At 46.0% G+C, this 27,021-nt stretch overlaps 2 protein-coding genes across 2 annotated transcripts in view; one reads left to right on the plus strand and one right to left on the minus strand.

The window, feature by feature from the left end:
- The window catches only part of FYB2 (FYN binding protein 2), a 35,293-nt gene extending 21,263 nt beyond the window's left edge, over positions 1 to 14,030 (minus strand). Inside the window, exons 1-4 of the mRNA XM_072127909.1 lie at positions 13,777 to 14,030; positions 9,669 to 10,188; positions 7,980 to 8,153; positions 6,473 to 6,509 (exon numbers count right to left, since the gene is read on the minus strand). Coding sequence (XP_071984010.1) covers positions 6,473 to 6,509; positions 7,980 to 8,153; positions 9,669 to 10,188; positions 13,777 to 13,785 — 740 coding nt within the window. The 5' untranslated portion in view covers positions 13,786 to 14,030. The remainder of the gene's footprint in view (positions 1 to 6,472; positions 6,510 to 7,979; positions 8,154 to 9,668; positions 10,189 to 13,776) is intronic.
- Positions 14,031 to 20,340: 6,310 nt separating this feature from the next.
- C8A (complement C8 alpha chain) overlaps positions 20,341 to 27,021 on the plus strand; it is a 109,074-nt gene continuing 102,393 nt past the window's right edge. The window contains exon 1 of the mRNA XM_072127577.1: positions 20,341 to 20,499. Coding sequence (XP_071983678.1) covers positions 20,405 to 20,499 — 95 coding nt within the window. The 5' untranslated portion in view covers positions 20,341 to 20,404. The remainder of the gene's footprint in view (positions 20,500 to 27,021) is intronic.

The following is a 27,021-nucleotide window of genomic DNA, read 5'->3' on the forward strand; positions in this document are numbered from 1 at the left end:
TGTATGTGGCAGTCCCAAAAATGTTTCAAACCAGAGGAGCAGGTAGGTGGCCCTCCAGTAAAATGGAATAGATTGAGTGCCTGTATGTGGCAGTCCCAAAAATTGTTCAAACCAGAGGAGCAGGTAGGTGGCCCTGCAGTAAAATGGAATAGATTGAGTGCCTGTATGTGGCAGTCCCAAAAATGTTTCAAACCAGAGGAGCAGGTAGGTGGCCCTCCAGTAAAATGGAATAGATTGAGTGCCTGTATGTGGCAGTCCCAAAAATTTTTTAAAACAGAGGACCGGGTAGGTGGCCCTCCAGAAAAATGGAATAGATTGAGTGCCTGTATGTGGCACTCACAAAAATTGTTTCAAACAGAGGACCGGGTAGGTGGCCCTCCAGAAAAATTAAATGCATGAAGTATAGCAAGAGCCAGTGGGCCCTGTCAAAAAATAGCCATTTTCCTCTGCTTTACTGTACAAAGAGGAGGAGAAGGAGGAAAATGAGGAGGAGGAGGAGGAGTGGATCAATTATTCAGGTTGAGCTTCCTTCACCTGGTGGAGATTGGAAATTCTGAGAAATCCAGCCTTTATTCATCTTAATAAGCGTCAGCCTGTCAGCGCTGTCAGTCGACAGGCGTGTACGCTTATCGGTGATGATGCCACCAGCTGCACTGAAAACCCGCTCGGACAAGACGCTAGCGGCAGGGCAGGCAAGAACCTCCAAGGCGTACAGCGCCAGTTCGTGCCACATGTCCAGCTTTGAAACCCAGTAGTTGTAGGGAGCTGTGTGATCATTTAGGACGATGGTATGGTCAGCTACGTACTCCCTCACCATCTTTCTGTAAAGATCAGCCCTACTCTGCCGAGACTGGGGACAGGTGACAGTGTCTTGCTGGGGTGACATAAAGCTGGCAAAAGCCTTGTAAAGCGTACCCTTGCCAGTGCTGGACAAGCTGCCTGCTCGCCTACTCTCCCTCGCTACTTGTCCCGCAGAACTACGCACTCTGCCGCTAGCGCTGTCAGAAGGGAAATACTGTTTCAGCTTGTGCACCAGGGCCTGCTGGTATTCATGCATTCTCACACTCCTTTCCTCTCCAGGGATGAGAGTGGGAAGATTTTGCTTGTACCGTGGGTCCAGGAGAGTGAACACCCAGTAATCGGTGCTGGAATAAATTCTTTGAACGCGAGGGTCACGGGATAGGCAGCCTAGCATGAAATCTGCCATATGCGCCAGAGTACCAACGCGTAAGAATTCACTCCCCTCACTGGCCTGACTGTCCATTTCCTCCTCCTCCAACTCCTCCAACTCCTCTTCTTCTGCCCATACACGCTGAACAGTGAAGGACTCAACAATGGTCCCCTCTTGTGTCTCGCCAACATTCTCCTCCTCTTCCTCCTCATCCTCCTCCACCTCCACCTCCTCCGATATGCGCTGAGAAACAGACCTCAGGGTGCTTTGGCTATCAACAAGGGAATATTCTTCCCCCGTCTCTTGTGACGAGCGCAAAGCTTCCGACTTCATGCTGACCAGAGAGTTTTTCAACAGGCCAAGCAGCGGGATGGTGAGGCTGATGATGGCGGCATCGCCACTGACCATCTGTGTTGACTCCTCAAAGTTACTCAGCACCTGACAGATATCAGACATCCACGTCCACTCCTCATTGTAGACTTGAGGAAGCTGACTGACCTGACTACCAGTTCTGGTGGAAGTTGACATCTGGCAGTCTACAATCGCTCTGCGCTGCTGGTAAACTCTGGATAACATGGTCAGTGTTGAATTCCACCTCGTGGGCACGTCGCACAACAGTCGGTGAGCGGGCAGTTGGAGGCGGCGCTGCGCTGCCCTGAGAGTGGCAGCATCTGGGCTGGACTTCCTGAAATGCGCACAGATGCGGCGCACCTTCGTGAGCAAATCAGACAGATTGGGGTATGTCTTGAGGAAACGCTGCACTATCAGATTTAACACATGGGCCAGGCATGGCACATGTGTCAGTCTGCCGAGTTGCAGAGCCGCCACCAGGTTACGGCCGTTGTCACACACAACCATTCCCGGCTTGAGGTTCAGCGGTGCCAGCCACAGATCAGTCTGCGCCGTGATGCCCTGTAATAGCTCTTGGGCGGTGTGCCTTTTGTCGCCTAGGCTCAGCAGTTTGAGCACCGCCTGCTGTCGCTTAGCGACGGCACTGCTGCTGTGCCTAGAGCTACCGACTGATGGCGCCGTGCCCACGGATGGTAGTTCGGAGGAGGAGGTGGAGGAGGGGTGGGAGGAGGAGGAGGCATAGTAGGCCTGAAACACCTGGACCGAGGTAGGCCCCGCAATCCTCGGCGTCGGCAGTATATGACCAGCTGCAGGGTCAGACTCGGTCCCAGCCTCCACCAAGTTAACCCAATGTGCCGTCAGCGATATATAGTGGCCCTGCCCGGCAGCACTCGTCCACGTGTCCGTGGTCAGGTGGACCTTGTCAGAAACGGCGTTGGTCAGGGCACGGATGATGTAGTCTGACACGTGCTGGTGCAGGGCTGGGACGGCACATCGGGAAAAGTAGTGGCGGCTGGGGACCGAATACCGAGGGGCGGCCGCCGCCATGAGGTTGCGAAAGGCCTCGGTCTCTACTAGCCTATAGGGCAGCATCTCCAGGCTAAGCAATCTGGAGATGTGCACATTAAGGGCTTGGGCGTGCGGGTGGGTTGCACTATATTTGCGTTTCCGCTCCAGCGTCTGGGGTATGGAGAGCTGAACGCTGGTGGATGCTGTGGAGGATCGTGGAGGCGACGATGGGGTTTTTGTGCCAGGGTCCTGGGCAGGGGGCTGACTAGCAGCTGACACAGGGGAAGGAGCAGTGGTGTGCACGGCCGGAGGTGAACGGGCTTGTTGCCACTGAGTGGGGTGTTTAGCATTCATATGCCTGCGCATACTGGTGGTAGTTAAGCTAGTAGTGGTGGAACCCCTGCTGAGCCTGGTTTGGCAAATGTTGCACACCACAGTCCGTCGGTCATCCGGTGTTTCCTTAAAGAACCTCCACACTTCTGAAGATCTAGCCCTCGCCGCAAGAGCCCTCACCACGGGAGCTTCACTAGTTGACAGTGGCGCTGATGCACCAGCTCTGGCCCTGCCTCTCCGTCTGGCCCCACCACTGCCTCTTCCAACCTGTTCAGGTCGAGGACTCTCCTCCGTCTCAGAAGCACTGTGTTCACCCGGCCTCTCAACCCAGCTTGGGTCTGTCACCTCATCATCCTCCGATCCCTCAGTCTGCTCCCCCCTCGGACTTCCTGCCCTGACAACAACTTCCCCACTGTCTGACAACCGTGTCTCCTCATCGTCGGACACCTCTTTACACACTTCCACTACGTCAAGAAGGTCATCATCACCCACAGACTGTGACTGGTGGAAAACCTGGGCATCGGAAAATTGCTCAGCAGCAACCGGACAAGTGGTTTGTGACTGTGGGAAGGGTCCAGAAAACAGTTCCTCAGAGTATGCCGGTTCAAATGCCAAATTTTCCTGGGAGGGGGCAGACTGGGGGGGAGGAGGCTGAGGTGCAGGAGCTGGAGGAGTGGGGATTTCGGTGACATGGGTGGACTGCGTGGAAGACTGACTGGTGGTGGACAAATTGCTCGAAGCATTGTCAGCAATCCACGACATCACCTGTTCGCACTGTTCTGGCCTCAACAGTGCTCTACCACGAGTCCCAGTAACTTCAGACATGAACCTAGGGAGTGTAGCTCTGCGGCGTTCCCCTGCTCCCTCATCAGCAGGTGGTGTCTCACCCCGCCCAGGACCACGGCCTCTGACCCCTGCAGTAGTTGGACGCCCACGTCCCCGCCCTCGTCCTCTACCCCTAGCCCTCGGGTTAAACATTTTTAAAATGAGAGTTATAACTTTTTTTTTTTTTTTACTTCTTTTTGTTTTTTTTTGTGTTTTTTTGTGTTTTTTTTTTTTTTTGTGTTTTTTGTTTTTTTTTGAGTTTTTAAAACCAAACAATCCTATCCTATTGCTATGGCTATTTTCTAGCCAAGTATCAAAGGAAGCACACTACTATGCCAGATGAGATGACACTGAGTTAGTGCCTAATAGAAATCCAACCCCTACTGAATTTTGCCACTTCGGCCTTTGCTATGGATATGTGCGCCACTAAGCGCAGAACACAGCGGTCGCAAGTCTCACTACAAATTGCTCAGAATTGGCAAGTACATGCACTGCAGAAACTACAGCCACCAGCAGATCAACCAGAAATCAAATATATAGAACGCTACTGTAGGCTTCAAGAAGCTGTTTGTATTCTCCTATGGCTATTTTCTAGCCAAGTATCAAAGGAAGCACACTACTATGCCAGATGAGATGACACTGAGTTATTGCCTAATAGAAATCCAACCCCTACTGAATTTTCCCACTTCGGTCTTTGCTATGGATATGTGTGCCACTAAGAGCTAAACACAACGGTAGCAAGTCCCCCTGCTAATTCCTCACAAAATGGTAAAAGATGCAAATTAAAATAAAAAAAGTAGAACGTTATTGTAGCCCTAAGAAGGGCTGTTGGGTTCTTGGAGAATCACTCCTGCCTAACAGTAAGCTAATAGAACACCCTAACGCTTTCCCTGACCAGCAGCAGCTCTCTCCCTAGCGGCATCCAGAGACAGAATGATCCGAGCAGCGCGGCCAGCGGCTAGTCTATCCCAGGGTCACCTGATCTGGCCAGCCAACCACTGCTATCTACGTGTAAGGGTACCACGTCATGCTGGGTGGAGTGCAGAGTCTCCTGGCTTGTGATTGGCTCTGTTTCTGGCCGCCAAAAAGCAAAACGGCGGGAGCTGCCATTTTCTCGAGCGGGCGAAGTATTCGTCCGAGTAACGAGCAGTTTCGAGTACCCTAATGCTCGACCGAGCATCAAGCTCGGACGAGCATGTTCGCTCATCTCTAATTATTACCCCTCCTCTGGTGCACGGGTCTCTCGGCTACCAACATGAGCAGAGGAGCAGGGTTCTGTGAATCGGATGACCCTTTAAGGCAGTGTGTAGCGGTATTATTGACCTGGACATTTATGGAATATTATAATCTACACATAATTTTTCTTTTTACCCTCAAGTCAGCAAAAAAAAAAAAATGCTAGAACTGATGCAGAGAAGCTGCAGGATAAAAAACTGATGGCAACGGATACATGTGAACACTGCTCTATGCGGACACATTCACCTCCGGTTACTATGTAGCGGCATTAATTATCAACTGTTACTTTTACACTAAATAGTTCTACATGGACATTTTATTTGTTACTTTTGGACTATATGGGTTTATAAGGCAGTATTATACAGCTGTATTATTTGGATGCGGTTATTTTTATACTACATGGTTGTATATGGCAGTATTATCGGTTACTTTTGCACTATATGGTGGTATACGGCAGTATTATCGGCTCCTTATGCGCTATATGGTGGTATATGGCAGTATTATCGGCTCCTTATGCGCTATATGGTGGTATATGGCAGTATTATCGGTTCCTTTTGCGCTATATGGTGGTATATGGCAGTATTATTGGTTCCTTATGCACTATATGGTGGTATATGGCAGTATTATCGGTTCCTTTTGCGCTATATGGTGGTATATGGCAGTATTATCGGCTCCTTATGCACTATATGGTGGTATATGGCAGTATTATCGGTTCCTTTTGCGCTATATGGTGGTATATGGCAGTATTATTGGTTCCTTATGCACTATATGGTGGTATATGGCAGTATTATCGGTTCCTTTTGCGCTATATGGTGGTATATGGCAGTATTATCGGTTACTTTTGCGCTATATGGTGGTATATGGCAGTATTATTGGTTCCTTATGCACTATATGGTGGTATATGGCAGTATTATCGGTTCCTTATGCACTATATGGTGGTATATGGCAGTATTATCGGTTACTTTTGCGCTATATGGTGGTATATGGCAGTATTATCGGTTCCTTTTGCGCTATATGGTGGTATATGGTAGTATTATTGGTTCCTTATGCACTATATGATTGTATATGGCAGTATTATTGGTTACTTTTGCGCCATATGGGGATAGTTTCTTGTCCTGTGTTACCCTTTGTTGTCCATGTCTCACTTTCCCCTCTCCCTCCGGAGCTGCGCTCCTTTTCGGTCTACATTACAGACAATTCAGTAATAGATACTCCTTATGAAGGAGTCACGGCCCCCTGGGGCGATAAATGGGGGATGACCTAATGACACCCGTTACCCAGCATGCCCTGCACTAGAGTACAACATAAGGACAAAATTATTTGACAGAGACCCAAAAAGAATAAGACTTCCACAATTTCCTTTCATTGCAGTGGAACAAGCAGAGTAACTATTATTTGTTTGTTTAAATTACAATAGTTGCCCTTAAAGGGATTTTCAGATGCCCCTTTAAGGGCTTTTCCACATTCAGCATCAGGTGTGTGTGTGGGAGTGTCGGACTGATCCCACATTGATGGCCCATCCCCTAAGGTCCCATTAGAGCTCAGTACCTGGGTGATGCCAGATCGTACTCCACTTCTGATAGATCTGAAATTACAAAAGAAGAAAAAAATAGAAAAAGTGAAAAAAATAAATAAAAATTAGATACGATAATGAGAAAATGTTGCATTTATTTGTAATGCGGCACCCCTTGTAGGTCACTATTAACCCTGTGGTCTCCTATATTATGGAACTCCGCAGGACACATTCAATCAAAAGCAGCGCCCCCACAGGAATCTGCAGGTATTACATCCCCACTGGGCTCCGAGGAAGAAATATCCATTGCTGCTCTCCTTTCCTATGATGGGGGTCTGCTCAGGACCCTCCCCTATGTCTATGGTGGACCTGTCATGTCCTGCATTACACACTGACTCCCACTGATGGACATTGTGTAATGCATTATGTGACCTGTGGGGGCAGCGCAGAAAAAACTGAAGACTGAAATAGAGATGCAAATAGTAAGGTTCTTGCTCAAATAGGGGAAATTTACTGAACCAAATTGGAAGTTCGAGCCTGGAGTTTGCAGATCCGTCCTCACAGTCTGTGTGAACGCCACCATCATACTGCACATAACACTGAAGTGTCCGCTCCGGCCTCCGCTTTCCTAGCAGCAGATCCACAGCTTTGTGTGCAGATAATTCTACAAAGTGTACACTAAATACACACGGAGCCGGGTCCTACTTGTGCCACCTGCTCACAGTAGCTTAATTATCTTCTCCCGAGTTAAAGCTTTTACTCTAGTCACAACCAGAGCAGCATCCAAAGAAAATTAAGACATATCGATCATACAATACTGCAGACACTGCAAGGCCTGTTTAACCACAGCAGCATAGAGGATGTGTCCTCACACTGCTGCGCTCTTTGCTCTCTATATTGAACTGCTCCATAGAACTGCTCTGTATACTTAATAGAAGCTGTAGCAGGCTTCTGGTTAAATATTATAGCAATTATAAAGAACAGAGAGCAGCACTCAGAGAAGCTACAATCCAGGAATATAAATCTATATCACAGTCCTGCTGCTACTAACAACATACACAAAGGTCTCATTACACATCTCTCCAGGGACAATGCAAAACACTGGCTGCAGAGAGCTCAGAGCACAGCAGTGTGAGGTCTGATTACACATCTTGGAGAAGTTACAAACCTGGAATATAAATCTGTATATCACAGTCCTGCTGCTACTAACAACATACACAAAGGTCTCATTACACATCTCTCCTGGGAACTAACAATGGCTGCTGACAGAACAGAACACAGCAGTGTGGGGACATGACCCCATTGCACTTGGAGAAGCTACAATCCTGGAATATACATCTATATCACAGTCCTGCTGCTACTAACAACATGTACAAAGTACTGATTACACATCTCTCCAGGGACAATACATAACACTGGCTGCAGAGAGCACAGAGCACAGCAGTGTGAGTTCTGATTACACATCTCTCCAGGGACAATACATAACACTGGTTGCATAGTAAAAGCTGCTGATGGATTTCCGCTTTTCTGCCCTGGACTTACCTTCTGGTTCATTATAGATTCCCTCCTGCTGTGAGGACTCAGTGTAGAAGGGGCTGAGGTCTACATTTGGGGGTCTGGGAGGCTTGGAGGGGGGAGGTCCCAAGGATGTGATTGGAGGAATAGTTTTAAAAACAGGGATTTTCCGAACTATTTTCTTCTCTTTTTGATTCGGAACTAAGGAAGAAACAAAGTATCTTTCAGCTCAAGCCAAGATGTACAGATACAACATAATCAATATAAAGTCATCACTGGTAACAGAAGGGAAAGATCTAGTCAAGACAAAGAGTCACAAGGAAGACGATCCCTTTCTACACAATCGTTGTGGAATTTCTTCTACGTGCAGTACCAGGTGCTTCCTGTGGATGAGGGTGGTGCTGTGGCAACCTATTTCATGCATCTAAAATAGTGCAGATTGGGGAAATTCCCTAAAAATCTCCTACCGTTTTATGTATTCAGCCGAATCCCGAACTATGCATCTCCATGGTAACAGACAGCAAACACACCCAGTGTAGTCTGCTCCTCCAGTTATACTTATTTCTATCGCATCTACAACTTCTTGCATTTTGTAGATTAGAAGCAATATTGAGGGGCAGGTCACCGGTCTGAGCTCCCTAATTAAAGGGGTTGACCCATTCTTCCGTGCTATTACATTTTCATTGGATAGGGGGGAGTCTGTCTGCTCATCACTGATCTTACGACAACACTGGTACCATTGACCCTAGTAAATTATGGGTTAATGATGCCCCCATCACCCACCATTCTCTATGGCACAGGCACTCGGCTATCTCCAGGTGCCCCATAGACAGTGAATGGGGACACAAGGAACATCTTTCTCCACCCATTATTGAGAACAGGACTCCCATTCTCTGGATTGCTGGGGGTCCCATTCTCACCATCAAAGAGGGACTCCCACCAGTCAGCTTGATATCAGCACAGATATCAAAACTTAATAAGTTGGGACAACCCCTTTAAAGGAAACCTACCATTTGATTTGATGCATTATGAAGCAAACATACCCTGAGACTGCTGGAGCTACACTGATGCAGGGTCCTATTTTGGTTAACCCTTGGTTTTGCAAATAAAACAGATATAACATTACGATAATGAAGTCCTGTGGCTTCTATGGTTGCTTCAGCACTTCTCCTAGCACGTGAGTTTTTCTCTGCAGGAGAAGATGATGCAATCACTTTTCTCCCTGCCAGACAGAATTGCTGCACCATCCCCCAGCTGCTGTGTATGAGTGATCCAGCTCAGGTTGATTAGTCATGTCTTGACTAACCTCCATTTGTCATCACAAGCTCAGTGTTAATCAAGACAGCCATGCTGATCCAGCTTTCCCAAGGTCCTGAATGTTATAATTGTTTTTTCAGCAAAACCACTCAACTCAGGGATTAACCAAGATTCTGCAACAATGTAGCTACAGCATTCTCAAGGTATGTTTGCTTCATAATGCATCAAATCAAATGGTAGGTTTCCTTTAAGACGCGGTGGCAAAAAGTGCGACATTTGGAAGAGGACCACCCTAACGATGGGGCCATCCAGTGACACACAACGCCTGAGCCATTGTCCATTGTCTGCGGCTCCTAGCATCATTCTTTGCCCCTACAGGTCCCAGTTCTGGATCCCTGATACCCTGGTAGTTACACCCCATGTCACATGATCCCTAACCATAGATGTAAGTGGTCGTACCCTCCGGAATGGGACTGCTGGTCATGATCACCGGTTTGGGACTAATGGGCGGCGGCTTGTGTTTGCTTCCTGCAATCCCGACCTTGTTTATGGAGGTCCCATTCTCGAGGTCTTTATGTGCCTGAGGTAGGTTTGGCCTTGGATGAGGGTCCTGAATGAGCGGCATGGAGAGCCTATACATCTGCGGGTTCTTGGGGTGCGCCTTATCTTCTTCCATCCTTGAAGAGTCTGTGATGTGAAGCGTTTGCCGGAAACCTTTACCGAGCTTCATGTTGTCGTTTACAAGACCATTGGGTTTAGGGGGCAGCCCAGGTTTTACCGCGATCGGTGGAGCCACTGCAGGAGGGTGGCTCTCTAGGTTCTTGATGACATCTTGAAGTGCTGGGTTGGACCGAATGTTGGCGATTCTGGCACGTGGAATTGGTTTGTCTTCTTCTCTTGTGGTATATGGCGGCGCGCTGGAGGAGTGGCTGATGCTCTGAAACCTCTCACGTACAGACTTAAAGTCTGATGACTCTTCCTAAAATAAGAGATAAATAGATGTGAACCACAGAGAAGAGTCCCACGAGTCAGTCTGCTCCATGAGAAGCTTTATTCCCAAAAACCCAACTTTCAATACTCAGAAGTAGCATCAGAAGTTCTGACATGGTCTCATAAGTATAAAGCACTTGGGGTGACATAGTAGTTTCCCATTATCTCCATCAGCCTCTGATGTCTCTCCATCCATACTTGCAATAGCAGTATCATATAGGACAGTAGATAGAAGTAATGACCTGTACTATTGGGAATAAAGCACTTGGGGTGAGATAGAAACTTACCAGAAATCTCCAGCAGCCTCAGTCTAGGTCGGTGTTTCCTCTATCACTCATAAGCATCAGCAGAATCATATAGTACATAGTAGTATATAGTACAAAGTACTTATCTGTACTAATGGGAATAAAGCACTTTGGGTGAGATAGAAACTTACTATAACCTCCAGCAACCTCTGTCTAGGTCTGTGTCTCCTCTATCACTCATAAACATCAGCAGAATCATATAGTACATTATAGAAAATTATTACCTGTACTGATGGGAATAAAGCACTTGGGGTGAGATAGAAACTTACTCTCATCTCCAGCACAATGGTGCCGCACGGCTGTGTGCTGAATATACCAAGAATCTGGAGCTTCATAGTAAATCTGACACAACCAAAGGGGCAGGGGGAACATCAAGCGCTGCCACATGACGTGCAAGTGTTTGTTAGTTCCTACATAATACCAGACAGTACATCTGCAACATTGTACCCAAATAATACCACCAGGGGCGTAACTAGGAGAGTCAGGGCCCCCATAGCAGACTTATGAATGGGGCCCCCTTAAAAAAAATGCATATGTTTTTACTCACACATGTGCGTTGCAATCACACACAGTATATACATACATACAGCAAATACACATACAAATACCGTATATACACACTACACACACCCAATACCCCAGATGTCAGGGCCCCCTTAGCAGCTGCTATCCCTGTAGTTAAGCCCCTGAATACCACTAATCCTCTCCCACACATACATCCATACTGTGCCATGCACGTAGCTACAGGTCTGTAACATTGCATTGAATCGATTGTAAACCTGTTACTCAGCGTCAGCAGCACAGAGCATCCCGTCCGCCTCCGATAGTCGGGAGATGTGACGCCGCTGCATCCGCCGCCTATAAATGATCCAGGGACGACTGTTGACTAAACACCAGAATTCCTCATATTATTAATAAAAACACGGCCGGGGAATAAAACATCCATTGTTCTGTGCGATTTCTGGTTGATGGAAATTGAAGAGGTGGATTAGTGAATGAAGAAGGTCAGGACACTCGTATACCGTCATCTCGGGCTGAGATCAGGGGCGGCAAACGTTTATAAGTGCGGCAAAGGCAGGATAAAAAATGTCCTTAATTCTGCACAAACTGCCTGCGTTCTACAACATAAATGGAAAAAAATGGAATAGATCTGCTGCCAGTCACTAATTTATTCAGGGTGACCCCTGTGGGGTCTGATCAACCCTCTCCTGACAGCACAAGCAGCATATTTCTAAACTAAGCCCCATCACCTGCTGCCCCTTGCCAGCTCTGTGTCTTATTATAATAGTTTAATATTCATGTTTACTGTTTATTATTTAAACCTGTCATATGCTTGCAACCAAGCGTCCTGATTGGCCACTAACGACCACCCAGAAGGGAGAAGTTAAAGTTGATAAAAGCTGTTCCTCCCCAGGTTTAGTTGTGTGGAACTGTAGAGAGTTAATTGTGAGTGTTGAGTATTGGAGACAGACGGCCTGCTGACCTTCACAAACCCCCAGAGTGAAGGGGATATGCTCCAGCCTCCAGCCTGAGGAAGCTATTCAGACAAGGAGCCAGATCTACAGCAGCCCCCGGCTTCCAGGTGGATTCTGCACCCTCATTGTTGCCGATGTTGGATTCGGTCTTGGAATGAAGAACTACCTGTTGGAATCATCTCCAAGTGTGTCCCTAGGATTGCCGCATCTACCATCATGGACCACCCCAGTACCATCAGCCCAGGACCAGCCAGGAGAATACTTGTAGCCACGTGACATTCCCCAATGGCTGCCAGTCACACAAACGGGCACTTTTACTAAGAACAGTGCAGCGTCCCCCATGTGCAGCGTCCTGTGTATAGTCTACAGGGGGCGCCAGATTCAGGATTTCTGGTGCACATTCTTCATGAATCTGGCGCCCCCTGCACTGCCCCGACAGAGTGCACCAATTTTTTTTAGTGCACCCTTACCATGGGTTGTGCGACACATTTCTGTTGGACTTTGCATGACTGAGCACCGGACGCCCCCTGCAGTGCAGAAGAATAGCGCAGCTGCAACTCACATGCGGCACAAATATCCTGCAGACACTTCTTAAACACCTGTGCAGCAGTTTGCACCTAAAGAAAACTGTCGCACGGCCACATTTGCTCTAGAAGTGACATCTATAAGTGCAGACAAGGTCTCTGTGCTCTGCCCAATGCTAACGGGTCACATATGGGAATAGGAAGGTGAATCAGAACAGGGGGTGTAACTGCTGCTGCATCCTCCATCCTATTAATGGGGCTCCACACAGCCAGAAATGGCAAGAGAGCAGCAGAGGATGAAAGCCTCCATGCTTTACACTGCAGGCAGCTGCCTCATCTGCGGTGTCAGTAACATGACTCTTGTTACTGGAGTTTTTTTAGGTCAGGGTGCACCTGCAGGTTCCTGGTGACATTCCTGCGGTGCAGGTATCATACGGAGCATAGCGGAGCAGGAATGTGCTGCAACCTGCCACACTCCAGGCCACTTACCTGCCAGGACACTACTGGCACTGCTGAGATGCCTCCATTTGGGATGACTAATGCCAGGACCCCCATAACATTCCCATCCATCTAGTAGTGTCAGGCGGTCAGGGCTCCCATAACCTGCCCTGCCCAATACCTGGCAGAATTGGTGGACCCCAAAACAGTGACTCCCCTTAACACTTCCTGACATTGTACTTCCATGACAGTACCCCCATAACAAATCCACATGGCCAATAAGAATAACAGCCACAGCGCCCCCCTAACTGTTCCAGGGATGGTCATTTCTTCCACGACAGTGACCACTTCATAATTACGTTCCATCAGACGCGATATTACACAGGTTCATAGGGGAGAACCTCTATCTATAGGGGTATCACACAGAAGCACCATGTGGCGGCACAACAAATATATACAGAAAAATATTTACAATCCAGCCCCCCCCCCCCCCCGTCCAGACATTAGAGGGTCTCTATACTTTGTGAATGAGCCCCAGCTTTAAGACATGTTTAAACGTGACCCTTGATTGATCATTGCAGGGGCCACAGCCGCCAGTGGATAAAGTGCATGGTCTGGATCCTATATATAGTCTCTATATACCCTGCTATATGCACAATACAGGCTCAGCCTGTGGCCCCTGGGAGTTCCTCTGTAGGGCCAAACACCGGATAACAGCGTGTACCGTGCCCTACATGTAGGGAATATCTACAATGCCTGGAGGAGATACAGCTCAGATCTAGTGTGATGCTATTGCTCTCTGGTAGCTGCCACATCCTGCAGTGCCGCTGCTCACCGTGTCCATCCTGCCCGTCCTTGGCCGCTGATCTCTGCTCCGGCTGCGCTCGCTCTCTCTCTGACTCTGAATTGTTGTGGATCAGGATTTTCATTTTTTGTTACTTCCTTGTAGAAGAGGCTCCGCATCTCCTGCAGCGTCTTGTGATTTTCTTGTCTTTCTTCCTTCAGGTTGTGCTGGACCCTCCCCCAGGTGGACTCCTCGCCCGACTCCTGATCCTGCAGCTGAGGCCCCTGATCAGGAGGCGCTGGGTGCACACGGATCCGCATCTGCAGCAGATTCTCCATATGGATTTGCTTGCGGAATATTACAGGGATTTTGCGACCAATGAGGGCAGAGATTTGCTGCACCCAGGAAGATTCTACATTCTGCAGCAGGCCAAGGTTCTGCTGCGGATTTGGGTCTTACACCCTCCTTCCTGCAGTCCTATGTAACAAACCGCACAACGTCAGATACATAGAAGAGCTGATTTCCGTCTGTTTTTGGCTTCTGTTTTGCAGTTTCCATTAAAAAACCGAATGGATAATGGATCAGCCATTCCACATCGATTTCAATACTCGCAGTGGTGTCGTTAGTATGTGGTGTTACCTGCTGCGTTAGACCTTCTGTTATTTGAGCGACTAATAGGAACATAAAATAGGGATCTATACAAAACTTTTAAAAACAGAAACAAATTGACACCAAGGGTGCGATCACACATTGCGTTTTCATCGCGCTTTGAAGCCCATTCCTACAGCGGAGGAGACGGGATTTGTCCAATTACATCACATTTGCGTTTACCAAAGACAATGCAAGCGCATGCGTTAACAGCAGTGTATTTTGTAAACAAATGTTAACAGTAATGTAATTAGGTAATTCACCTCTCCTCAGCTGCAGGAATGCATTTCAAAACGCAACCAAAACGCAATGTGTGACCGCGCCCTAGGGGTGATGCCACTCATGGCGTTTTTTTAAGCATGTTTTCTGAAAACGCATTCATTTTTGTTTGTTTTTCTTTAATTAAGATAATTGGGAAAAATAGACAAAAAGGGTCAAAAAATGGTTGGGTTTTCAAAAGGGAGTGAAAATGCATCCTTTAAAAAGGACTACAAACGCCATTTGTGGCATCACCTTAAGGCCGGCGGCACAAGTGGCGTTTTGAACCCGTTTTTGGGCCGCTTTAAGCAGTACGCTAAAAAAACGCATCCGTTTTTGACCCGTCTTAATTAAGATAATTGGTAAAAACGGTCAAAAACGGATGCGTTTCCAAAAAACGCATGAGTTTTTTTTAATAGACTGCTTAAAAACGGGTTCAAAACGCCACGTGTGCCGCCGGCCTTTGGGCGCAGTCACACATTCAGTTTTTCCAGGTTTTTGAAGCCAAAAGCAGGTATGGATAATAGTGGAATACCATTTGGAAGTGCTACTCCTCCTCTAGTTTCACTCCACTCCAGGTTTGGTCATCAAAAACTGCATCAGAAAAACTGACCGTGTGAACGCATCCTGAAGGGACGTCTATATATGAAAGATTGATGATCTATCGTTTGGACAGATGATTAATTTGAGACATTGGGGTCCAGAAGAATCTCATGTGTCAGTGATGACCCTTCCATCACATGGTCTGTGTGCGTCTCTATTATAGGGAATTGGGTTGAGCTGCAATACCAGGCATGGCCACTGTACTAAGCATGGCAGTGTTCTTGGCCAAGACTTCCTTGTTATAATATTAGTGAACCCCAACATTTCCGATTCCTCCTAATTTAGTTCACATTGTTCCCTTTGCCTCAATGGTGCAGCCTAAAACATCCCATTTACTACAATGAGGCTTCTAATGTTTCCCCCAATATCTCCACCACAAACAGAGGAAGTGACTTTATTCCACAATTTTACAATAGAATTTCTTTTATTTATGGACAAACGTGTTTTATCTGTAAGTCTCAGCCACTTGTGTCCCCTCTGTGGCTGTTCCTGTAAGTGACCAGCAGATGGCGATGTCTGCACAGGATTGAGCATCTAGTCCAGCAGCCACACTGTAACGACACTTCTGCAGCTACAGAGATACAATTCACATCTAGAACATAATAAGACATTTGGCGGAAAGCATCATCATCCTGATGGAACAAAATTCTGGAAATCTGAAGAAAATAAAGTTATTTTTAAATACATCAGTTATCTGGACCTGAGAGCTGAGACTGCAGAGATGAAATAATTTCGCAGATAACTCAGATCATTACAGATCATGTAGTAGATGTGTCCTGCAGTCCTATGTAACACCAGATGTGACCTGCAGTCCTATGTAACACCAGATGTGTCCTGCAGTCCTATGTAACACTATAGATAACACAGTGATCTCTCTGAGTACAGATCATGTAGTAGATGTCACCTGCAGTCCTATGTAACACCAGATGTGTCCTGCAGTCCTATGTAACACTATAGATAACACAGTGATCTCTCTGAGTACAGATCATGTAGTAGATGTCACCTGCAGTCCTATGTAACACCACAGATAACACAGTGATATCTCTGAGTACAGATCATGTAATAAATGTGTCCTGCAGTCCTATGTAACACTACACATAACACAGTGATATCTCTGAGTACAGATCATGTAGTAGATGTGACCTGCAGTCCCATGTAACACCACAGATAACACAGTGATATCTCTGAGTACAGATCATGTAGTAGATGTGTCCTGCAGTCCCATGTAACACCACAGATAACACAGTGATCTCTCTGAGTACAGATCATGTAGTAGATGTCACCTGCAGTCCTATGTAACACCACAGATAACACAGTGATATCTCTGAGTACAGATCATGTAATAAATGTGTCCTGCAGTCCTATGTAACACTACACATAACACAGTGATATCTCTGAGTACAGATCATGTAGTAGATGTGACCTGCAGTCCTATGTAACACCACAGATAACACAGTGATATCTCTGAGTACAGATCATGTAGTAGATGTGTCCTGCAGTCCTATGTAACACCACAGATAACACAGTGATATCTCTGAGTACAGATCATGTAGTAGATGTCACCTGCAGTCCTATGTAACACCACAGATAACACAGTAATATCTCTGAGTACAGATCATGTAGTAGATGTGTCCTGCAGTCCTATGTAACACCACAGATAACACAGTGATATCTCTGAGTACAGATCATGTAGTAGATGTGTCCTGCAGTCCTATGTAACAGCACAGATAACACAGTGATATCTCTGAGTACAGATCATGTAGTAGATGTGACCTGCAGTCCCATGTAACACCACAGATAACACAGTGATATCTCTGAGTACAGATCATGTAGTAGATGTGTCCTGCAGTCCTATGTAACACCTCAAATAACACAGTGATATCTCTGAGTACAGATCATGTAGTAGATGTGTCCTGCAGTCCTATGTAACAGCACAGATAACACAGTGATATCTCTGAGTACAGATCATGTAGTAGATGTGACCTGCAGTCCTATGTAACACCACAGATAACACAGTGATATCTCTCTGAGTACAGATCATGTAGTAGATGTGTCCTGCAGTCCTATGTAACACCACAGATAACACAGTGATATCTCTGAGTACAGATCATGTAGTAGATGTGTCCTGCAGTCCTATGTAACACCACAGATAACACAGTGATATCTCTCTGAGTACAGATCATGTAGTAGATGTGTCCTGCAGTCCTATGTAACACCACAGATAACACAGTGATATCTCTGAGTACAGATCATGTAGTAGATGTGACCTGCAGTCCTATGTAACACCACAGATAACACAGTGATATCTCTGAGTACAGATCATGTAGTAGATGTGTCCTGCAGTCCTATGTAACAGCACAGATAACACAGTGATATCTCTGAGTACAGATCATGTAGTAGATGTGTCCTGCAGTCCTATGTAACACCACAGATAACACAGTGATATCTCTCTGAGTACAGATCATGTAGTAGATGTGTCCTGCAGTCCCATGTAACACCACAGAGAACACAGTGATATCTCTGAGTACAGATCATGTAGTAGATGTGTCCTGCAGTCCTATGTAACACCACAGATAACACAGTGATATCTCTCTGAGTACATATCATGTAGTAGATGTGTCCTGCAGTCCTATGTAACACCACAGATAACACAGTGATATCTCTCTGAGTACAGATCATGTAGTAGATGTGTCCTGCAGTCCTATGTAACACCACAGATAACACAGTGATATCTCTGAGTACAGATCATGTAGTAGATGTGACCTGCAGTCCTATGTAACACCACAGATAACACAGTGATCTCTCTGAGTACAGATCATGTAGTAGATGTCACCTGCAGTCCTATGTAACACCACAGATAACACAGTGATATCTCTGAGTACAGATCATGTAGTAGATGTGTCCTGCAGTCCCATGTAACAGCACAGATAACACCGTGATATCTCTGAGTACAGATCATGTAGTACATGTGTCCTGCAGTCCTATGTAACACCACAGATAACACAGTGATATCTCTGAGTACAGATCATGTAGGAGATGTGTCCTGCAGTCCTATGTAATACCACAGATAACACAGTGATATCTCTGAGTACAGATCATGTAGTAGATGTGTCCTGCAGTCCTATGTAACACCACAGATAACACAGTGATATCTCTGAGTACAGATCATGTAGTAGATGTGACCTGCAGTCCCATGTAACACCACAGATAACACAGTGATATCTCTGAGTACAGATCATGTAGTAGATGTGACCTGCAGTCCCATGTAACACCACAGATAACACAGTGATATCTCTGAGTACAGGTCATGTAGTAGATGTGTCCTGCAGTCCTATGTAACACCACAGATAACACAGTGATATCTCTCTGAGTACAGATCATGTAGTAGATGTGACCTGCAGTCCTATGTAACACCACAGATAACACAGTGATATCTCTGAGTACAGATCATGTAGTAGATGTGACCTGCAGTCCTATGTAACAGCAAAGATAACACAGTGATATCTCTGAGTACAGATCATGTAGTAGATGTGTCCTGCAGTCCTATGTAACAGCACAGATAACACAGTGATATCTCTGAGTACATATCATGTAGTAGATGTGTCCTGCAGTCCTATGTAACACCACAGATAACACAGTGATATCTCTGAGTACAGATCATGTAGTAGATGTGTCCTGCAGTCCTATGTAACACCACAGATAACACAGTGATATCTCTCTGAGTACAGATCATGTAGTAGATGTGTCCTGCAGTCCTATGTAACACCACAGATAACACAGTGATATCTCTCTGAGTACAGATCATGTAGTAGATGTGTCCTGCAGTCCTATGTAACACCACAGATAACACAGTGATATCTCTCTGAGTACAGATCATGTAGTAGATGTGTCCTGCAGTCCTATGTAACACCACAGATAACACAGTGATATCTCTCTGAGTACAGATCATGTAGTAGATGTGTCCTGCAGTCCTATGTAACACCACAGATAACACAGTGACATCTCTCTGAGTACAGATCATGTAGTAGATGTGTCCTGCAGTCCTATGTAACACCACAGATAACACAGTGATATATCTGAGTACAGATCATGTAGTAGATGTGTCCTGCAGTCCTGTAGTAGATGTGTCCTGCAGTCCTATGTAACACCACAGATAACACAGTGATATCTCTGAGTACAGATCATGTAGTAGATGTGTCCTGCAGTCCTATGTAACACCACAGATAACACAGTGATATCTCTGAGTACAGATCATGTAGTAGATGTGTCCTGCAGTCCTATGTAACACCACAGATAACACAGTGATATCTCTGAGTACAGATCATGTAGTAGATGTGTCCTGCAGTCCTATGTAACACCACAGATAACACAGTGATATCTCTGAGTACAGATCATGTAGTAGATGTGACCTGCAGTCCTATGTAACACCACAGATAACACAGTGATATCCCTGAGTACAGATCATGTAGTAGATGTGTCCTGCAGTCCTATGTAACACCACAGATAACACAGTGATATCTCTGAGTACAGATCATGTAGTAGATGTGTCCTGCAGTCCTATGTAACAGCACAGATAACACAGTGATATCTCTGAGTACAGATCATGTAGTAGATGTGTCCCGCAGTCCTATGTAACAGCACAGATAACACAGTGATATCTCTGAGTACAGATCATGTAGTAGATGTGACCTGCAGTCCTATGTAACACCAGATGTGTCCTGCAGTCCTATGTAACACCACAGATAACACAGTGATATCTCTGTGTACAGATCATGTAGTAGATGTGTCCTGCAGTCCTATGTAACACTATAGATAACACAGTGATATCTCTCTGAGTACAGATCATGTAGTAGATGTGTCCTGCAGTCCTATGTAACACCACAGATAACACAGTGATATCTCTGAGTACAGATCATGTAGTAGATGTGTCCTGCAGTCCTATGTAACAGACTCTCTATGAATCTGATGTATATGGGGTCACATGGGAACTCATATTGTGCTCCCCTCACACACAGAATCCTGGGATTTCCTAACTCCTGAGGTTTATTTGGGATTAGGTAAATTTCAGGGCAAATATTTAACGAGTTGTCAATGATTGACCCCGCGGGTCCCTGTCCGGAGGCTCCAGTCCTCGCCCCGGGACCAGGGGGTCAGAGCCACCACATTTAGGATGATGGCACCCTGCAGCCGCTACGACCTCCTGGGCTTGTTCCTGTTATGTCTCCTGGTCACAGGTCACAGCGAGGACATCGGACCCTCCGGCAGGTAGGACCCCACCAGGGGGATGTGACCCCCAACTCACAGCTTTATGTCCTACAAGACAAAATGGGGCTCATTTACTAAGGGCTCCGTGGCCGCATTTCCGTCGGGTTTCCCGAATTTTTCCGTTTTGCGCCGAATTCCCCCGGGATTTTGTCGCATGTGATCGGATTTCGACGCAGAAATCGCTGTGCGGGCCGTCAGACAACCCGACGGATTCGGAAAAACCGCGGATTTTAAAAAACGTTTTGTGTCGCAAGATCATGCACTTACATGCATTGGGACGAAGAAGGTGAACTCCGGCGGACCTCGGCGCAGCAGCGACACATGCAGGAACTCGGACGCACGATCTTAGTGACTCCCAGCAGAACCCGAATCCTCGTCGGACAACGCGCCGCGGGATCGCGACTGGAACGGGTAAATAAATGAGCCCCAATGTGTTGTGTGAATTCAGTTCCCCCTCCGGTACCCGCAAAAATTCTGAGCCGGGGTCAGTACAACGATACAAAAAGATTTGGGGTGTTCTGTTACTTTTAGGGGCACCAATGCGATAACTGCCAAGTCTAAAGGATTATAAACAGCGCCTCCCCTGTCCATAGATTATGGGCCACATTTATCACTTTTGTGCGCCTAAGTGTAGTAGTTGCGCCTAAATTCGGGCGCACTGTTTTGCCAGAATTATCACAAGCTACAACCATCTGTGATAAGTATATTTTCTGCCTCTTATTAATCACTTTACTTTAACACAGTTTAGGCGCAGTTTAGGCGCAATGTTAGATTCGGGCACTTACATGTGATCCTGCTACAAGCTCCTCTCTGCTTCTCCCACAGCCCAGCATGAGAATGACCCCCACAGCAGCACCCAGGTGTGTGACACCCTGCACCCAGTGACCTCCTCAGCAGGGGCTTCTCCTGGAGGGGATCCCCCAGTGCTGGTCTCCTGCTGCACCCCTGTAATTCTGCACAGTATCCCCCTCAGACACTGTGCAGAATTACATGGGGGACACTTGTTTGTAGTATCTGCAAGCTTCTGCAAACTTGTGCAAACTTCTCTTGCTCTTGCTGTGAGCTCAGGGTTTGCAGAATGTTTTGTAAATAGAAGGTGATGAACTGTAAATAGAGTCTGCAGCTCCTGTCTGTAATGTATCTAATGTATCTATTATATGTTCCAGTGTCTGCAGTGTATCTAATGTATCTATTATATGTTCCAGTGTCTGTAATGTATCTAATGTATCTATTATATGTTCTAGTGTCTGCAGTGTATCTAATGTATCTATTATATGTTCCAGTGTCTGCAGTGTATCTAATGTATCTATTATATGTTCCAGTGTCTGCAGAGTATCTAATTGTATCTATTATATGTTCCAGTGTCTGTAATGTATCTAATGTATCTATTATATGTTCCAGTGTCTGCAGAGTATCTAATTGTATCTATTATATGTTCCAGTGTCTGCAGAGTATCTAATGTATCTATTATATGTTCCAGTGTCTGCAGTGTATGTAATGTATCTATTATATGTTCCAGTGTCTGTAATGTATCTAATTGTATCTATTATATGTTCTAGTGTCTGCAGTGTATCTAATGTATCTATTATATGTTCCAGTGTCTGGCTGAGCTCTGCTGCTAGAAATGAGCTGTTCTGCAAAGGGGCTCAGTGCTTTCTTCTCAGATAACGCCACCTTCGGGCTGGAGTGTTTTTGCGCCCGTTTTTGCGCCTAAATGCAAAAGTCGCACGTGATGAATATCATTAGGCGCAGCAAAACATCTGGAATTGAACGATAGATGAGGGAAAGGTGGTTATTTTAGCTGCGTGGCTAATTTGACATTTAATCGCAAAACGGGCGCAAAAACGGTGCGCCTAAACGAAAAGCCGCAAAAACAACAGAAAAAACAAGTGATAAATGTGGCCCTAAGTCTGATATTACAGATCAGCTCTATGGAAGTAAAGGAACTTTAGCTGCAATACCACAGGCAACCACTGGACATTGGGTGGCGCTGTTACTAAGATGCCACCGAGTTTATTTATTTATTTAGCATCTTCATTACTAAATCAATAACTAATAATTGTAGCAAAGTTACACTTTTTACTATAATCTGATTGGAGTAGCTTCTCCAAGTGCAAAGGGACAATGTCCTCACACTGCTGTGCTCTGTGCTCTCTGTAGATAGTGTTATGTATTGTCCCTGGAGTGATGTGTAATCAGACCTTTGTGTATGTTGTTAGTAGCAGCAGGATTGTGATATATGACTTTATATTCCAGGATTGGAGCTTCTACAAGTGCACTGGGGGGGTGTTCTCACACTGTTGTGCTCTGTGCTCTCTGCAGTTTTAATTTATTGACCCTGGAGAGATGTGTAATCATACCTGGGTGTTTATTATTAGCAGCAGGGTTGTCATATATGGATTTATATTCCCGGATTGTAGCTTCTCTTTTCTTCTCTGCACTGGGGGTGTGTCCTCTCACTGCTGTGCTCTGTACCCTGCAACCAGTGTTATGTATTGTCCTGGAGAAATGTGTAAACATCCCTTTTTGATGCTGTTAGTAGCAGCAGGACTGTGAAAAATTGAGCTATATATATTGTAACTTTTTCAAGTGCAGTTGGGGGGCTCCTCACACTGCTTTGTTCTGTTCTATCTCATCCAGCAGTAGGAAGTGTCACTGTGTGTATGTTGTTAGTAGCAGCAGGACTACATACATCTCCCATTAAGACATACAGGGACAGATTTACTTACCCGGTCCATTCGCGATCCAACGGCGTGTTCCAGCGACGGGATTTATTAAGGTAGTTCCTCCGCCGTCCACCAGGTGGCGCTGCTGCACTGGAGTTCACCGAGCCGGGCTGAGTGAAGGTAAGTGCAAGCTCCGCGACAGATTTTTTGTTTTAAATGTGGGGGTCTTTCTGAATCCGTCGGGTTTTCGTTTGGCCACGCCCCCCAATTTCCGTCGCGTGCATGCCAGCGCCGATGCGCCACAATCCGATCGCGTGCGCCAAACTCCCGGGGCAATTCAGGGGAAATCGGCGCAAATCGGAAATATTTGGGTAACACGTCGGGAAAACGCGAATCGGCCCTTAGTAAATGACCCCCACAGTGTAAGAGCTCAGCACATACTTGAGAAGACATTAAACAACCAGGCATCAGCAGTTGCATTATGTTTTATGTGCAGCTTTGACTGTGATTGGAGTATAACACATGATGCCCCTTGATGCTTCTTATCTCTATAATGGCACCAGAAGAAGCGATTTGTCTTGTATTATTTTTCAAGCTTCTTATAAGATTTAGTAGGATTTTAAAAATGACAATATGTGTGATGTACAGTCACAGCTCCTCCATCGCTCATGCTGGGAATCAATGGCTGTCAGCTGCTCCCTGCTCTGGAGGCCTTAACGCAGCCTATGATGAAAGATATCATCACCTATGGGTAAATAATGGAGGCTGGAGGAAGAAAACACAATATAACTAATAATGAAGTCACTAACAAGCTAGACTGACACAATGTAACGCATCAGAACAGCCAGCAGTGATATAACAAGCTAGACTGACACAATGTAACGCATCAGAACAGCCAGCAGTGATATAACAAGCTAGACTGACACAATGTAACGCATCAGAACAGCCAGCAGTGATATAACAAGCTAGACTGACACAATGTAACGCATCAGAACAGCCAGCAGTGCTATAACAAGCTAGACTGACACAATGTAACGCATCAGAACAGCCAGCAGTGATATAACAAGCTAGACTGACACAATGTAACGCATCAGAACAGCCAGCAGTGATATAACAAGCTAGACTGATACAATGTAACGCATCAGAACAGCCAGCAGTGATATAACAAGCTAGACTGACACAAAGCAACGCATCAGAACAGCCAGCAGTGATATAACAAGCTAGACTGACACAATGTAACGCATCAGAACAGCCAGCAGTGATATAACAAGCTAGACTGACACAATGTAACGCATCAGAACAGCCAGCAGTGATATAACAAGCTAGACTGACACAATGTAACGCATCAGAACAGCCAGCAGTGATATAACAAGCTAGACTGACACAATGTAACGCATCAGAACAGCCAGCAGTGATATAACAAGCTAGACTGACACAATGTAACGCATCAGAACAGCCAGCAGTGATATAACAAGCTAGACTGACACAATGTAACGCATCAGAACAGCCAGCAGTGATATAACAAGCTAGACTGACACAATGTAACGCATCAGAACAGCCAGCAGTGATATAACAAGCTAGACTGACACAATGTAACGCATCAGAACAGCCAGCAGTGATATAACAAGCTAGACTGACACAATGTAACGCATCAGAACAGCCAGCAGTGATATAACAAGCTAGACTGACACAATGTAACGCATCAGAACAGCCAGCAGTGATATAACAAGCTAGACTGACACAATGTAACGCATCAGAACAGCCAGCAGTGATATAACAAGCTAGACTGACACAATGTAACGCATCAGAACAGCCAGCAGTGATATAACAAGCTAGACTGACACAATGTAAAGCATCAGAACAGCCAGCAGTGATATAACAAGCTAGACTGACACAATGTAACGCATCAGAACAGCCAGCAGTGATATAACAAGATAGACTGACACAATGCAGCCAGCAATGTGCTAGACTGACACAGTGGGGCTCATTTACTTACCGTCACATGCAACCCGGCGCCGATGCGACACAATCCGATCGCGTGCGCCAAAAACCCTGGACAATTCAGCGCAAAACCAGTAATTTTCGGGAAACACAACGAAATTCAGCGATTCGGGCCCTTAGTAAATGAGCCTCAATGTAATGCATCAATGCAGCCAGCAGCGCTATAACAGGCTAGACTGACACAATGTAATATGTCAATGCACCTAGCATTTACTTACCCGCCCACTGGAGTTCACCGAAAGTGCATTGTCCGTGTATAATGCCCTGTGCCTCGATTCACTAAGATTGTGCGCCCGATATCCTGCATGTGTCGCTTCCCCGATCAGGTCCCAGGAGTTCACCTTCTTTTTAGTGGTGCATGTAAGTGCTTGGGCTTGTGACACAATTTGAAATTTAAATCCTGTGTTCACGCCCCTGCATGGAAGCCAGCCTCCAAAAATGGATCGTGTGTGCCAAAATCCCAGCACAGAACCCTGTTAAATACTTGTCTAAGCTGTGCAATCCCCAAAAATGGCGAACAGTCTGACAAAATTGCAGCACACGACCCTTATTAAATGAGCCCCAATGTAATATGTCAATGCGGCCAGCAGCGCTATAACAGGCTAGACTGACACAATGTAATATGTCAGTGCAGCCAGCAGCGCTATAACAGGCTAGACTGACACAATGTAATATGTCAATGCAGCCAGCAGCGCTATAACAGGCTAGACTGATACAATGTAATATGTCAGTGCAGCCAGCAGCGCTATAACAGGCTAGACTGACACAATGTAATATGTCAGTGCAGCCAGCAGCGCTATAACAGGCTAGACTGACACAATGTAATATGTCAATGCAGCCAGCAGTGCTATAACAGGCTACACGGACACAATGTAATATGTCAGTGCAGCCAGCAGCGCTATAAGAGGCTAGACTGACACAATGTAATATGTCAGTGCAGCCAGCAGCGCTATAACAGGCTAGACTGATACAATGTAATATGTCAATGCAGCCAGCAGTGCTATAACAGGCTAGACTGATACAATGTAATATGTCAGTGCAGCCAGCAGCGCTATAACAGGCTAGACTGACACAATGTAACGCATCAGAACAGCCAGCAGTGATATAACAAGCTAGACTGACACAATGCAGCCAGCAATGTGCTAGACTGACACAGTGGGGCTCATTTACTTACCGTCACATGCAACCCGGCGCCGATGCGACACAATCCGATCGCGTGCGCCAAAAACCCGGGACAATTCAGCACAAACCAGTAATTTTCGGGAAACACAACAAAAATCAGCGATTCGGGCCCTTAGTAAATGAGCCCCAATGTAATGCATCAATGCAGCCAGCAGTGCTATAACAAAATAGATTGACACAATGTAATATGTCAATGCACCTAGCATTTACTTACCCGTCCACTGGAGTTCACCGAAAGTGCATTGTCCGTGTTTAATGCCCTGTGCCTCGATTCACTAAGATTGTGCGCCCGATATCCTGCATGTGTCGCTTCCCCGATCAGGTCCCAGGAGTTCACCTTCTTTTTAGTGGTGCATGTAAGTGCTTGGGCTTGTGACACAATTTGAAATTTAAATCCTGTGTTCACGCCCCTGCATGGAAGCCAGCCTCCAAAAATGGATCGTGTGTGCCAAAATCCCAGCACAGAACCCTGTTAAATACTTGTCTAAGCTGTGCAATCCCCAAAAATGGCGAACAGTCCAACAAAATTGCAGCACACGACCCTTATTAAATGAGCCCCAATGTAATATGTCAATGCGGCCAGCAGCGCTATGACAGGCTAGACTGACACAATGTAATATGTCAGTGCAGCCAGCAGCGCTATAACAGGCTAGACTGACACAATGTAATATGT

This window comes from Engystomops pustulosus, chromosome 10, assembly GCF_040894005.1.
Source record: "Engystomops pustulosus chromosome 10, aEngPut4.maternal, whole genome shotgun sequence".
NCBI lineage: Eukaryota > Metazoa > Chordata > Amphibia > Anura > Leptodactylidae > Engystomops > Engystomops pustulosus.